The sequence below is a fragment of the Danio aesculapii genome, chromosome 23 (assembly GCF_903798145.1).
Source record: "Danio aesculapii chromosome 23, fDanAes4.1, whole genome shotgun sequence".
In the NCBI taxonomy this organism is placed as follows: domain Eukaryota; kingdom Metazoa; phylum Chordata; class Actinopteri; order Cypriniformes; family Danionidae; genus Danio; species Danio aesculapii.
Window position 1 is genome coordinate 11,582,112 of NC_079457.1, and position 15,368 is coordinate 11,597,479.

The following is a 15,368-nucleotide window of genomic DNA, read 5'->3' on the forward strand; positions in this document are numbered from 1 at the left end:
TATTTTCACAGCAATAAGACAATTGAAGACAACACAATTTTATAAAAACAGTCACAAAGTCAGTCATTTTAATCCACAGATGGATAGATCAATAGTTGGATGGATGGATAGACAGATAGATAGACATATGGATGGATGGATGGATGGACGGACGGATAGATAGCTAGAACGTTAGATAGATAGATAGACAGACAGATAGATTGATGTATAGAACATTAGACCGACAAATAGATAGATAGATAGATAGATAGATAGATAGATAGATAGATAGATAGATAGATCCTGGAGACTGATTTTAATAGTAAATTCAATTAAATAGTGACCACACAATCTCATAAATGTCACACTTCTCTTTGAAATGAAGTGGTTTACACTGTGATATCCTGTGGGTAAAATCTAGAAAATTGCTTATCTAGAAAATGGTTAATGTAGGATCATGCTAGTAAAACAAAGCTCTCTTGCTCAAGATTTTGTAGAAGTAAATTTATTTGAAACAAAAGTTTTCCCAAGGTATTTGGTCCCATAATAAAAAAAGACATTTAAAAATGCAGTTAAATAATACAATTGGAAAATTCTAAAACATTCATTGGTTGCCAATTCAATGTGGTACAGCTGGGGGAGTGTTTTAACATTTAAAGTACATTGAAGTGCATTATAATAGTGTCAATCGAACAAAACATGGGTGTTTGAACTTAACAATAAAATTGGCCTCATGATATTTTCTTTTTTAATCATTCCGAAATGCAAATGTTCAGAAAACGAACAGCAGCAGAATAAGATATCCTATTCTATTAATATATAAAATATAGAAAACAAAAAAAAACACCAAAAGGAAATACAATTTCATAAAACTAGACATGAAGAAATCGAGAGCTCTAGCATATCATCTAGACTAGAGAAACCTTCCGAATAACCGGACAACTACTTGTTTTTTTTTTTTTTCAGTTCAGTAACATTTATAGGCACATGTAAAAGCCGAAAACATTAAGAATTGCACAAAAATGACAGACCCACAATGGAGAGACTACATGAAAGTATGCTGGTGCTTCTGAGAAAATTAAAGTCCATCTAATCTATGACTCAGACCACATCATCCTCATCCTCATCATCATAATGACGGTTCCTCTTAATCAAGTCCTCCACAGTGACATCAGCGGCGTCTTCCTCAGCTTCTTCTCCATCCCAGAATCCAACATCTTGCGAAGCCTGGTTCTCTTCGGGATCCAATCCAGACTCGCTCCCAGGTGACAACGGTGGGCTGTTATCCGGCGTGCTGCATTTCAGAGAGGAAAGTTCCTCTTTCTGCGCATCAACTTTCTCCTCCTCCTCCATCTGTTCCTCCTTGGTCTTATCGTGGTCCTCCTCCTCAGACAGGTTGTGCTCAGTCATGTCTTCAGAAGAAATGGTGGTGTCAGTGGTGGAAGAAACGGGTGACATTTCCTCCTCGGAGTCTGGTTTCTCATTTGACTGAGATCTTTGGCATCTCTTGTTGGGTTGAGCGACAGGTGCGGAGTTGAAGATGCAAAATGGTTTGCTTCTCTCCTTAAGGGAGACGCTCCTGCGAAGCTTTGGAAGATCAGATTCCAGGTCCAAATTGCTTGATACAGTGTCGCCCTCTGGAGGCCATTTGGGGCGAATGGGTTTGATTCCACTGCCATCAGTAACTGTGTGGGTTGCGCTCTCATCCCCTTCAGACTGCGGAGGCCAGGAGATCTTGAGTCGTCCTGTTTCCAATGGTTTCTCCACTCTCTCTGACGTGGCCTGGGTCCTGGTCTCTAAAGTGGCCGCAAGCACGTTAACCTTAACCATTGGAGACTCCTCTACTGTTGGGCTTGTTTCTTGAGGCGAAAGCTTTACTTGGTCATCAGCTCCTTCGGGGCGTCCTTCCCAAAGCTCCTTGTGGGGTCGGTGGCCGAAACCCTCGTCGTAGTTGCCCTTGGCTTTAAACAGCTGGCAGTAGTGTGGCTTGCAGTAGACGTTGTTGTGCAAAGAGGCGTAGTTCACCAGACTGTCCAAAAGAGGGAGGCAAAATAAAGAAAGAGAGATAAGAAACAAACCAAGATGAGCATTTTGAAGTATTCACACTTGACTTGTCGTGAATGGCACCCATTGTACTGACCAAAATATTATTATTTTGCCAAAAAATAATGCAGAGAAGATGAAAACATTTTGAAAAGGTATTTTAACCATGTGATGCAAGTATGCTGTGTTTTTGTGCGCCAAACCCCCAAAACTTAGCACTTTTCATCATCCCCATTGGGCTTTTGAATGTTTGTGTCTGTGGTTATAACTAATTTTTTGTTAAATCCTGAAATACATCTGTAATACCTTTTTTGAATTAAGATTCAACCTGTATTATTGGGACTAAAAGCTTTCAGAGACATTTAAAATCACCACTTCATACAGTTAAACTAGTTCATTCACTAGATTATACAGACTGGGTTATAATTGCTCTCAAACTCAAAAGGTATGGTGAAAATCTTAATGAATTAAGACTGACGAGTTTGTAGACAATTCAGAGGGTCTAATAATTCTGACTACAACTGTTTACCTCCGGCCCACCAGCCTCAATCAAGTTTAGTTATTTGGCCCTTCATAAGAAAAAGTTTGGGCACCCTTCGTCTATAGTGAAAAATAAAATACAAAAAATAATAATTCGCTGTAATATTTCATTTACAAACCATTAAGATTGTTTGTAATGCAGTTTTATGTAGTTAGTGTACTGATGCAAAGGTTTTAATTGGCGACGTTCACGGTGAGTGTTTGGGTTTAAAACTCAAGCTCCGACCGTCAAGTCTGTTTGACTCTCGCACTATTAGTTAAAATACTGGTAAACATCGTCTGTAACCAAAGTCAACCCGTGAATAAAGTAAATATATCGATTATTTTAATGCAGGTCTTGCCATTATGGTACATCTGACGCGACACCATCGGGGCGCGCGAACACGATAAAAATCGGCGGGAATACAGTAACGGTAAGGTGAAGCACTTTGCTAGCTGGGTAATTCCGCCTTTACTTGCATAAGTTACATTACAAACCGTCAGGAGCAGCTTCAGCGGACCACGACTGGACATGGAAACTTCAGATGATAAACAGCTCAGATCGCCATATCCGTAAGTAATCACATAAACACAACACGTCCGTAAAGATAAGTTACTGTGTAGGCATAGCACGAATCAGTTAACTCAGGGAAGTTCTCGACAGAATGGCGGTTTTGGGTCCTAAAATGTTTTGCAGTTAACTTTACAACATCCTTTTTTCATGTCTGCTTTCAACCATATTTGAGTTTCCTCCCTCCACTACAAAAAATTCATTAATAGTAAACTAAAACAGCGAATGAACACAACGTTACTTTTCTAAATTAAATCTCAAGTAAAAATGTATATTGTTTTTACATTGAAATTGCTTTGAAATAAAATATTGCCATTTTAATGGACACTTTTGACTAAGCTCGTTGATGGGAGACAATTTTGGTTATAAATAACATTAATTATAATGAAATATTGAGGCTTTAATAATAAAATAATGCACATTTTTGGCATGTGCTTAAAGGACAAACATACATAATGTATGTGTAAAATTTGAAGTATTAGTGTTATTTCAGAAGATTGTGTTTTTATGTTAAATGTATATTGATAAACAAAAATATTTTACCAGTAAAATTAGACAACAAAAAAAATTTGCAATAGTGACATAATTTAATTGAATTTATATTTTAATAAATCTCTAAAAGATTTAAAGTGCGTTTTTTTCATGACCTAGTAAGATTAGAAACCATTTGAAATATATATTAAAAAGAATGTAAAGACTAATATGAATTAATGCAACATGACAGGTGAAGAGACAAAATTGTTAAAACTGTTGTTAATCATAAACCAACAAATGGGACACCCTCATTAGCCTTGTCTACTTCTGCCAGTCCAGCTGGATGGTGGCCATGCTTTAATCTCTTGCCCTCACCTGAGTTTAGTGTTGCAGTAGGCACAGCGGAAGCAGGTGTTGTGGTAAATCTGCTGATTCGCTACAAGTTTCTCTAGTGGGTACACAGTCTTAAGGCACGTCACGCAGGTTTCACGGACAGGCAAAGGGAACATCTACGAATATAAATAAACAAAACAACAACACATAGATAAATACAATATTTTGTGACCAGCAATGATTACTCTTCTCACTGACACTTCACCAATTACAAATTGTGGGGTTCCCACGGGAATTTCTGGAATATTATGAAATGTTAATAAAGGTCTTTTCTAGTCATTGAAAGTCATGGAATATCAGTCATTTATTGTTTACAATATTGATTTGTCACTTAAAATTTGATAGATAGATAGATAGATAGATAGATAGATAGATAGATAGATAGATAGATAGATAGATAGATAGATAGATAGATAGATAGATAGAGTTCTTTTTTTCCCTGTATACTGTGCTGTTTATTATGGATAGTTAGGCAACTTTTAAGCTCCATTTTATTCTTTTCATGCGCATAAACTGGCAATCACCTAAGTTAAATGCAGTAGATAGTTAAAAGGTAGAACATGCCAGGATAATATACATTTTAAGAGCTCTTGTCTTCAAAATGATCACTTCAGAGATTTATTTTCAAAATATGAAGTAAATTACCCATTTTTGTTCTCATATTGGCTTATTAAAGTCATGAAAAATCATGTTCAAGCCAAAACCATTTTAACATGAAGCAATAAAAAGGCCTTTTTTTTGTAAATTAGTTTGCATTTTGGTCACAGCAAGTCAGGAAAAGTCAGAGAATTTTAGGTATTTGGCTTAAAGTGGAAACCCTGATTTAAAATAAACCTATTAAAAAGAATACTCAAAAGAATACTCACCTTAACCAATTTAGGCTGGTTTTGTTCAGGACTTAAAACAGAACCTGGAAATGGAAAACAGACTTTTGGTGTTTTTGCAAAATAACCTCTAGAGGGCGCTGCCATACAAACTCACTAACAGACAGTTCAGTCATAAAATGAAGCAAAACCATTTCTCACTGTGTATTACAGTGCTTAGAATATAGCTGATCCTAGTTTAACCTTAACACCAATCTAATTTTGAGTAGCTGTTTTTTTTCTTCTTTTATTTCAATATTAATCTATTCACAAACTGTATACCAGGAAGTTGCAATGCTAGTTAAAGGCTTAATAACAAGTCTTGAATTGTAAATAGGCAAGGCAAGTTTATTTATATAGAACATTTCACCGTGGCAATTCAAAGTGCTTTACATAAACAGGAATAAAAGAGACAAGTGTATAAGATAATAAAAACAAATAATAACAGTTATTAAAATAAATAAAAACAGATTAAAATGTTAAAACGGGTTATAAAAAAAAATGAAAAAAGCAGAAACTCACCATTCCTGTCTGGAGCAGGACTTTTCATGTTGGATTCAGGACACTGCAGATATAAAGAGAACAGTGAAACATTGACTTAAAGAAATCTGTTGAACCTGTGTTAAACATGAAACTGCATTTGCAAGACTTTTGATTTCATAATTTGAAACTGGATATATAAGAATTGCATTTTATCCTTGGGAATTGATTGCTTCATGAAGAGTGGGCGGAAAAATTAGAGTAAGGTTGAAAGTAAAAGAGTTGTTTGATGAAAAATTATGTAGAAATGGTTTATGGACTCAATAGGAGCAAATGTCATGTCTTTTAGTTATTTATTTTTGTTTTAATACCATATCAACAGCAATGGCTATATTCATGGCAACATATATAATTTACAAACATAACTGTTTCTTAATCATTCATTGTAAAATAAAAAAAATATACAAACTACACTGTAAAACCCAACAGTCAACTTTTCAAATGAAGAGTGTAGTTAACTCAATTGACTGAAAAGTTAATTTTACTTATTTGAAAAGGGTTTTGAACTCAGTGTTGAAGGTAGCGAGTTAAATACCTCATTACTTAGAGTAAGCTCACAGTACATATCGATTAGTTTAACTCAAATGGTTTGTAGCAATAGGTTTCCTCAAACGGTTTGAGTTGGGTTTTACAGTTGAGTTGGGTTTTACCTTAACTTATTGGGTTTTACAGTACTCAGTTGGTTTGAGTGGTTTTCATTTATTGGGTTTTACTGTGCTCAAATTGCTTCGTTTACTCAAATGGATTAAGTTTACAGTACTCATTAGGATTAGTTTTTGAACTGAAATGATTTGTTGCAATCGGTTTCCTCAAATGGTTTGAGTTATCTTAATTTTGTTTCACAGTGTACTAAAAACTACTTCCACAAAAAGTCATACAAGTTGTTTTATTTTGATAGTCTAAAATCCCTCAGAAGACACAGTTTTAAATAATTCCCTTCAAATATTTCCTGTAGAAAAATGTTCTCCAATATCATTTTAAAAACATGTATGTATATTCTATTAAAATGTTTTATCATCAAATCCTCTCACATAAGTCACGAATAGGTTTCAGTAAATATGCCTGTGTAAAAACTAGGGCTGCATAATATATCATTTTAGCATAGATATTGCAATGTATGCAACGGTCACGTCGCTGGACATGCAATGTGGAGTCAGGATTCTAGTTGACCAGGTCCAACAGTTCCAAACACACTAGTCATTTCAGTTTAACCGCAATAAAATAAAAATTTATTAATTGCGTGTGTGTGTTTTAGGCCTGTGTAAACTTTTAAAACGAGTTTAAAGCATTAAGGCCTTGTAGACAAATATTAATTGTATTTTATACAATGAACAGCTTTATTATACATTTGATTTTTTTATTCCTGTGATGCACTTCTCTTTATTAATTATATATATTTTTGCCAATAGTGCCATTCATGTCATCTTGTGAAATATTGCAATGTACATTTTTTCGAATATCGTGCAGCATTAGTAAAAATCACGTCTTTGAAAAGCAAATTGGGTCAAGATATCACGTTGTCGACAGCACTGATGGTTCTTACCACATCGGCAGACACTGGTGGCACATTTTCCTTTTGTTTCCCATTGTGAGCTCGAGCTTCATTGTCTGCTGATTCACTCTATCAGGAACACAAAAAGGAGAAAAGGTTATCAGTGAGTGATCTCCCTTAAAGGAACAGTTCCCTTAGAAATCAACATTTGTCATAATTTACTCATCCTGAAGTCATTCCTTACCTCCCATTCTATGGCATGAAGACTATGGAAACAGTGCTTTTGATATTTTTCCATGTAATTACAATAAGAACTTAAAGCTTTAGGCCTTTGAAACTTAAAAAAAAAAAAAAAAAAAACTTGCAAAAGTGTAATTAAAATATTATAAAAATTGTAAAAGGCAATAAGTGATAGCTGTAAATGCAAAACGGGAAATAATTCTGAATTCTATGATGATCCACAAAAAAATAATATTTAAATGCCTGAGCTGCTAAATAAATCAATACGTGACATTTTAAATCAGTAATCCATTATATTATATAGCTTGTATTTGTAGACACACTCAAAATATTTTTACTGCTTGTTCAAACTGCTCATTTAAAATGAGCTGAATCAACTTAATTACTTCATCGTTTTATGTTCAATCCACTTCAATTTGTAAAAAGTTAATCAATTTGTGTCGGGACAACATGAAGGAATTGTCTGGAACCCAGCATTTTTTACAGTGTATGCCAGCTATTGTTACACTGAATAACATCTTGTATAAATGTAGTGTAGTCATCTACTAATGGTGCCTTAGACTTCTAATTTGTTGCATATTAATAGTTAAGAGAAATACACTGATTTGTTGATTGTTTGTTTTTACAGTCCATCAGGCTTATGACCCGTCTGTTAAAATGTAATATTTATGGTGAAATGCATTGTGTGCCCACTGTCATTTTAATCAATCTCATGATTGGTCAGGGCATTTGTAGCAAAGGTGGCAAATATGGTCATAATTTATGCAAGAATTGCTAAAATCTGATGCTAGTTTGTAGCTTCAAGGATACAAGCTATTTGTTTTGGTTATTAAACATCATCTTTTGTGTAGTTCTATTGTGTAGTTTGGTTAGCCGGCTTAGGTTTTATTGTGAATTTGTATTTATATTCATGTATACTTTAAAATTTGAATATAAATATATAAAAGCTATTCAAATCCTGCTTTTTTAGCTTCGACTCTTAACAAGTCAAGCCTATTCGATCTAGAAAAAAAAAGTTGGAAAAAAAAATTCATGCTTTTATTACCTCTAGGTTGGACTACTGTAACTCACGATATTTTGGGATTAGTCAGACAACTTCATCCTATTTACAGTTCAAAATTCTGCTGCAAGGCTTTTAACCGGTACCACTAGTTAAAACCACTGGTTGCCTGTGCACTATCGTGTCCCTTTTAAAATTCTTCTCTTGGTTTTTAAAAATCACTAAATGGCTTGGCTCCTTCTCATCTGTTGACTGAACATCGGCCTATTATGCATCCCTAAGTCGAGGCTGAAATGCAGGGGTGACCGTGCTTTCGCAGTAGCTGGTCCAAGATTGTGGAATGCTCTACCCCTCTGTATTAGATCAATATCATCTCTGTCTGTTTTTACATCTAGGTTGAAAACTTACATCTTTGATTTGGCATTTTATCAGTGCGAATTGTTTGTTTTAGCTATAATTTTATATCCGTCTCTTTGTGATTTGTATTGTTCAGCACATTTGGTTGTGTTTAATAGTGCTATATAAATTAAATTGATATTGACATTCTTTAAAATGTTAACCTCCTAGGGCTTGAGTGTCCACATAAGTGGACAGCACATTTTAGCTCTTAAGTGGCTATTTAAAATACTTTGTATGTCTGTAACAAAATATAAAACGTTCAGTGACATTCTGCAACTGTTTTGCAGCATATGAAAAGTCCCAAACCCTTTTTTTTAACAGTTCAAAATGACAAAATTTTTAATTTTCTGATATTAAAAGCAAGTTCAAATGAATTTCTGTTATATATGCATTAAAAAAATAATAATTCAGGAAAAGGCGATTTATGTAAATTCGAACCATGAGTCCACATATATGGACATTGTTTTTCTCTAAAAGTACTTCATATCAAAAGATGATACTTAGATTTTTATTCTAATTAGGTTCCAATCAGCTTAAATAACAAAGAGAAATAAAAAAACATGTAAACAAACACCTTCGGCCTTGAGAGGATAACCAGCACACCAAAAATGACATTTGCTGTTTGTTTAAACTACTTATTTAAAACACAATTCTTGAAGGTTTTTTAGGCTAATTTAATTGTTTTAGGTTTAATAAATGTGTAAAAACTAATGAGTTAATTCCTTTAACTTGTTGTGTCATCTATTGTGTGGATCCCAGCATTTTTTTTGTGAACATTGTTTTCTGTGAGGGCCTTTTTTTTGTAAAAGTACCAATATCATAAAAAATCTTAACGATTCTTTTGACAAACCTTCATATTGAAACAAGTCTCAAATAGTGTCCAGTAAGCAGATATATTGCTTCTGATGAAATCATAAAAGGCGTGACCGTAAATGCAGGAGGGTTTTGTGAAGTGGAAGTGGTGCGGTGTCACTTACAGTGGGGGAGGATGGGAAATCAAGCTTAGTCACAGCTGCCTGGTACATGGCCATCCTGTCCCTGAGAGGGGTCGAATCCAGCATTTTCACCCCACACTCCAGACTTTCTGTGAATTACGGAAGGAAAGTCAAATCAGTCAATGTGGTCTCGTATAATGAATAGTGATATGAATACAATGAAAGAGTACACGCGCCACAGAAAATAAGAGCCACAAGGTCAAATAGGAAAAGAGAAACAGATTTCCACAGATCTGTCATCAGCATTTTTTCCAGTAAGCAGATTTGTACAGTGTTGCGAAAAGGATTCAGGAAGTTGAAGAGGTAAATACTTAACTAATATATATATATATATATATATATATATATAGTGTGTTTGTTTTCGGGGTTGTGTTTGTTAGGGACTGGTGTGTTTATGTTTAATGTTGCATTTGATTCTCTACCTTTAGTTCCTGGCTCCATATTGTCAGATCCACCGTCTCCTGTCGTCCCAGGCTCTCTGGACACCTAAAGAAAAAATAACATGTCTAAATAAAAAGGCTAAAGACCTTAAAAGTTCATAAAGTCAATGCTCAATGTGATCAGTTTCAGATTATTCGATAAGAAACATGCCATTTTTCCCCATACATTCACCATAACAAAATGATTTGATTCGATTCTCTCGCTGTTCTCTCCATAAAGTTTTTACATCGTTATTTAAATCACTTATTCATAGCAAACAGACAAACTATATATACACACACACTTGAATGTTTATCAGGGTTTCTGCAGGTTTCACAAAGTAAAACTTTTTATTTTTTCAAGACATTATGAATGAAATTTTAGACTGAATATCCCAGTTCCAGTTCCCAGGTTCATATGCCCCATCAAAAATTATTATGATTCAATACATTGAATAATACAATAATATGAAAGTAATAATAAAAAAATATATAGGTCAGGTCAGTATCCTCAGCAGTAAATAAATGGAGAACGTTTAAACAAATGTTACTGTAAGGAAAGTAATTAAAACATCATGGTACAGAGAGATAAAAAAGCTATTTTTCAATAAAAAGTTATTGAGATTGGGATTGTTGGTGATTGTATGAGTGTTAATGGCCAGATTGGGCAGCTATACATGAACAAAGGAAAATAAAGACCTGTTAAAAAAAAGATTTAAGACCTGCAACACATTATATTTCAGTAGATTTGAGACTTAAGGCCTATAATTTAGCTTTTGACATTTAAGACATTTTAAGACCCTGTGGATACCCTGGTTTATAAATAAATATCAAATGTTATTAGCAAAATAGTTCATGTAAATTTCCAAACACAATGCAACATGGTTTTGAGGTGTTCCAAGTAGCTGCTAAGGCATTGCTAGACTGTTACCACTGTGTTGCTATGCAGTTGCTTTAGTTAAGTTTTCTAAATGGATTTTAGTATGTTGATAATATGGATGCCACAACTTGCTAGGGTCACCTACATGGCAGCTAGGGTGTTGCTTAAGTTGGACTCTCTATTCTCAGAGGCTGCGAGTACATTGCTAAACAGTGTTTGACTATCGCTATATGCTTCCATCACCCTTTATTATTGTGCATTTACAATTTACATGAGAATTGGGTGATGGAAATGCCAAATAAAAAAAAATAAAAAAACATTTTTCATGGTACCTTGATAGTTTTGGACTTGTGTGGGTATACGGAAACACATTTGGTGAATTAACTCTGATGTTTCCAACATTTCTCCAACACAACTAGTCAGCTGCCTTCATTATGCTTGCCTTGTTTACTGTTGGTTACTAGGCAGGGGCGGATTTAGTGATTTGGGGGCCCTAATCAATTCCAGCCATGGGGCCCAAGTCCTGAAATTCACCATTTCTACTTTTATTTATATTGCCATTTTATATAAATCACTCAATCACCTTTTCGGCATTTTTAATGCAATCTCTAGATTTTAAATAAGTTGTTTCCTTAAATTATTTACTAAAAATAATAATAAATAATAAATAATCAACTAAAAATAAATATATTTTTTACAAATTTGACTGCTGGACTGTTCCATGATGGATATTTCATTTTATATTATTATTATTATTTTTATTATTATTATTATTGCATAACATTACATTATAATTATATTATTAATATATTTGTGTATACTAAATATTTATATTAAAATTGTATTTGTTTAACTCTCACTATACAAAATATGGTAGAAAATAATGTTATATATATAATTTATAGGTGTAATTTATATTTTAAGATCTTTATTGGGCCACCCCAATTTAAAAAATGTAATAGAATTGAAGTTAAATATGTTACTATTAGTGGAAAATATATACTAAAGCATTACTATTTGTAGAGTAAAATGCACTTCTCAAACAAATAAATACATAAAAGAAAAATACTGCACGTTTTAATTAGATCAAAATATGTTCGATAATTTTATAAGTTTGCTAAAAATGTAGCTTTTATTAAAGTCTTAATAACGTGTTAAGTTGTTATTAAGTGTTATTAAAGTACATTTCGTGATTTCAAACCTGACATGAGTTTAAATATGAACATTTATTTTCACCACTCAAATGCAGCCCAAAAAAGTAAAGTAAATTAGATAGGGCCCTGTTGCTATGATCTGCCTGTTTTTAAAAACATCTCAGCATCACGCATTTTCATATCCTTTTACAGTGCAGGATAAGTTGCACTTACACTCCGAGTAAGGGGTTTGTTCAAATCCCCTACCCCAAGTATGAGCTGAAGTAATAACGATACTTACTTTAGCAAACAGCACTAATTACTAAAGGTGACATGAGACATTTAAAGCCATGACAGCAGCGTTTAAACGTGTCTCCTGCTCTGGATGACCAGCTCCTCCACTGGCATCAATAATCCTCTAATGAGCTCTAAGAGAGCCGTGGACAGACACCAGCGTCTGGTTTTACTGCCACAACACACACACACACGCTCTCATGCAATTCTACACCAACAGACTGAGACACATGGAGACCAGAGCAGTCCAGTGGACAAAACCACTGTAAACCAATTCTAAATGGGATAGTTCACCACAATTTTATTTTTTTTAATCAGTTTTTTTTTAACTCAAAAGGAGATATTTTGAAGAATGTTGCGAACTGTTTTGCATTGACACATATTGCATGCTATAGAATTGACTTCCAGGCTACCAGTTTCCAACATTCTTCAAAATGTCTTCTTTTGGGTTTAACAGAAGAAACAAACTGAATGAAGTAATGACAGTATTTGCATTTTTTTTTTTGGTGAAGCTTCTCTTCAAACCAACAGTTCAGTGCCATTTCAACTATTAGAAATGGTTTAGGATAAAATAATTATTGCAATTTAGTTTTGTTAATTGCAGTAGCAATAATGCCTTCCCTTTTGCTTCAGATAATGACAAAGGTTTCCATAAAAGCATCGTAAGCATTTACTTTTCCAAAAGTGCCCAGCACACATTGTCCTACAACACAAGCACAAACACATCCTCCAAAAAAGTCTGCTGTATCCATTGTTCTCAGGAAAGCAGCACGGCAGGAACTAAAACTGGCATCATCATCCCACCGAGTTTCCACATGTAACAACATCAGTATGGATCGGAAAGCCGCATGTCTTACCTATTTTAAAATCAGTCAGGCAACGGTGAGCGTTGTGTGCAGTGATTCCTGGAGATTTAGCGAGCCCAGACTGTCTGCCTAAAGCCCGGCAGTGCAGATTATAGACGCTGAGCATGCCAGTGTTTTGCTGGCAGCAGCGGGAGAGATGGAGAGGGGGAGGGCGGAGAGGCTGGGGTGGGGTAGGCAGCTGGTTGAACCTCTCCAAATCCAACAAGGGGGCTGAAACCGGCCCACCCCCCAATCATGGATTAGCCATCAGCGGGGCTGTTTTGGGGAGGGGGGGAAACCAGTCAGCCAGGCATCAGTACAGCATCTCCAGGCTGGTGTGCTGGCTGACACCCGGGGAGCGGGAAATAAACATAGTACAAAAGGCAAAGGCAGCGCAGCTATAGGGGGGTTCGACTCAGACAAAAGACCCTCTATTAATCCAAAAAGCACAAAAGAGGGGAACATCTGAGCCACGAGCTGGCTAAAAAAAAAATGAGTGTCCTTATGTTATCACAGAATCAAATCTGTGACAAAAGATGAAATATATCCATTACGCTATATGATACACAGTGGAGTCAAAATGATGAGCACTCCTTTAAATTTAAAAGTCTGTTTCCAAATATTTCCCAAATGCTGTTTAACCAAGAGATTCACATTTTAAACATCTTTTTGTAGGTCATTAAAAAAAATCATTTCTTTTGTCTGCCATGCAGTGGTGATGAAATATTTGAGTGGTTATTTTGCAAGGTACTACACTGTAAGAAATATCAAGCAGTTGTCCATATGTTGTGATTCATGCTTTATTTTTTTCTGGTTTATTTATGTTTTTGAATTGCATTTTGGGACCTTAATTTTTTTTTCAATAACTTTTAATCTTGAAAAAGTGACTTTTATTAACATTAATAGTTTAAAGTGATCTATTGTCTGGGTTGGTGTTGTAAATTACAGTAATATACTGCCAGTACATTTTATATTATTTTACAGATTAATTTCTCTCTATACTATTTCTTATACATTATATTATTTCAAACTACTAAATAATATTTCACTTTGTTAAACTGTAGAGTTGAATTTACAACATTAAAAGTCGACAGAGCAGGGATCAGGCTCCCATAATGCCATTCACAACCATAAATAAACAAAAAAAAGACATGCAATCACAGAATACAGAAACTGTTAAGAGATATTTTTTAAGTATAGTGTTTAGTATGCAATTTAAAGGCTTAACTAGGTTAATTAGGTTAACTAGGCAGTTTGGATAATTAGGAAAGTCATTGGACAACAGTGATTTGTTCTGCAGCCGATCAAAAAAAATTATAATAATTTAAGGGGTGGGGGGTGGGGGTAAAATTGACCTTAAATTATTATGATTTATTTTAAATTAAATGTTTTCATCCAACCAAGACTTTCTTTCTCCAGACAAAAAAAAAAGGAAATTCAGTGAAAAATGTTTTTGCTCTGTTAAACAGCACTTAGGAAAGATTTGTAAATAATTAGTCTCACAAGAGGGCTAATTGTTTTGTCATTAACTATACTTATTTTGACTTCTACTAAAAGTACATGAAATACTAAGGGATTATGTGAAGTTTGATTATATTTTAAACAATTGAATGCTTCTTATTAACAAATGGATAAACCAATTAGTGTGAATGAACGTACACTACCTGACAAAAGTCTTGTCTATCCAAGTTTTAGGAATACCAAATAACTTGACTTCTAGTTGATCATTTGGTATCAGAAGCGGCTTATATGAAAGGCAAAGGCCTCTAGATTATGCTTATTTTACCAAAGTAAAAGATGATCATGCCTTTATTTTTAATTATTTAACTAGAACAGCAAGATCTGACTTTACTTAACCAAAAGTCTTGTCACTTAACAGAAATAATGTACAGTACAGAATATAAAGTCATGGTGCAGTGGAAAAATAGCTAATATTGTGTATGACTCCTATGAGCTTGGAGGACTGCATCCATACATCTCTGCAATGACTAACTTATTAATGAAGTCATCTGGAATGGCAAAGAAAGCGTTCTTGCTGGACCCCCCAGAGTTCATCAAGATTAATTTTCAATGCTTCCTCCATCTTACCTCAGACATGCTCAATAATGTTCATGTCTGATGACTAGGCTGCCCAATTCTGGAGCACCTTGACCTTCTTTGCTTTTAGAAACTTTCATGTAGAGGCTGAAGTATGAGCAGCACTATCCTACTGAGGAATTTGCCCTCTCCTGTGGTTTGAAATATAATGGGCAGCACAAATGTCTTGATACCTCAGGCTGTTAATGTTGG

At 34.5% G+C, this 15,368-nt stretch overlaps 1 protein-coding gene across 2 annotated transcripts in view; it reads right to left on the reverse strand.

Annotated features, from left to right (window-relative positions):
• Positions 1-468: 468 nt before the first annotated feature.
• lima1a (LIM domain and actin binding 1a) overlaps positions 469-15,368 on the reverse strand; it is a 39,173-nt gene continuing 24,273 nt past the window's right edge. For both annotated transcript variants that reach the window (XM_056449544.1, XM_056449543.1), the window contains exons 5-11: positions 9,931-9,994; positions 9,491-9,597; positions 6,926-7,003; positions 5,365-5,407; positions 4,846-4,889; positions 3,962-4,095; positions 469-2,008 (exon numbers count right to left, since the gene is read on the reverse strand). In XM_056449544.1, coding sequence (XP_056305519.1) covers positions 1,081-2,008; positions 3,962-4,095; positions 4,846-4,889; positions 5,365-5,407; positions 6,926-7,003; positions 9,491-9,597; positions 9,931-9,994 — 1,398 coding nt within the window. In that variant the 3' untranslated portion in view covers positions 469-1,080. The remainder of the gene's footprint in view (positions 2,009-3,961; positions 4,096-4,845; positions 4,890-5,364; positions 5,408-6,925; positions 7,004-9,490; positions 9,598-9,930; positions 9,995-15,368) is intronic.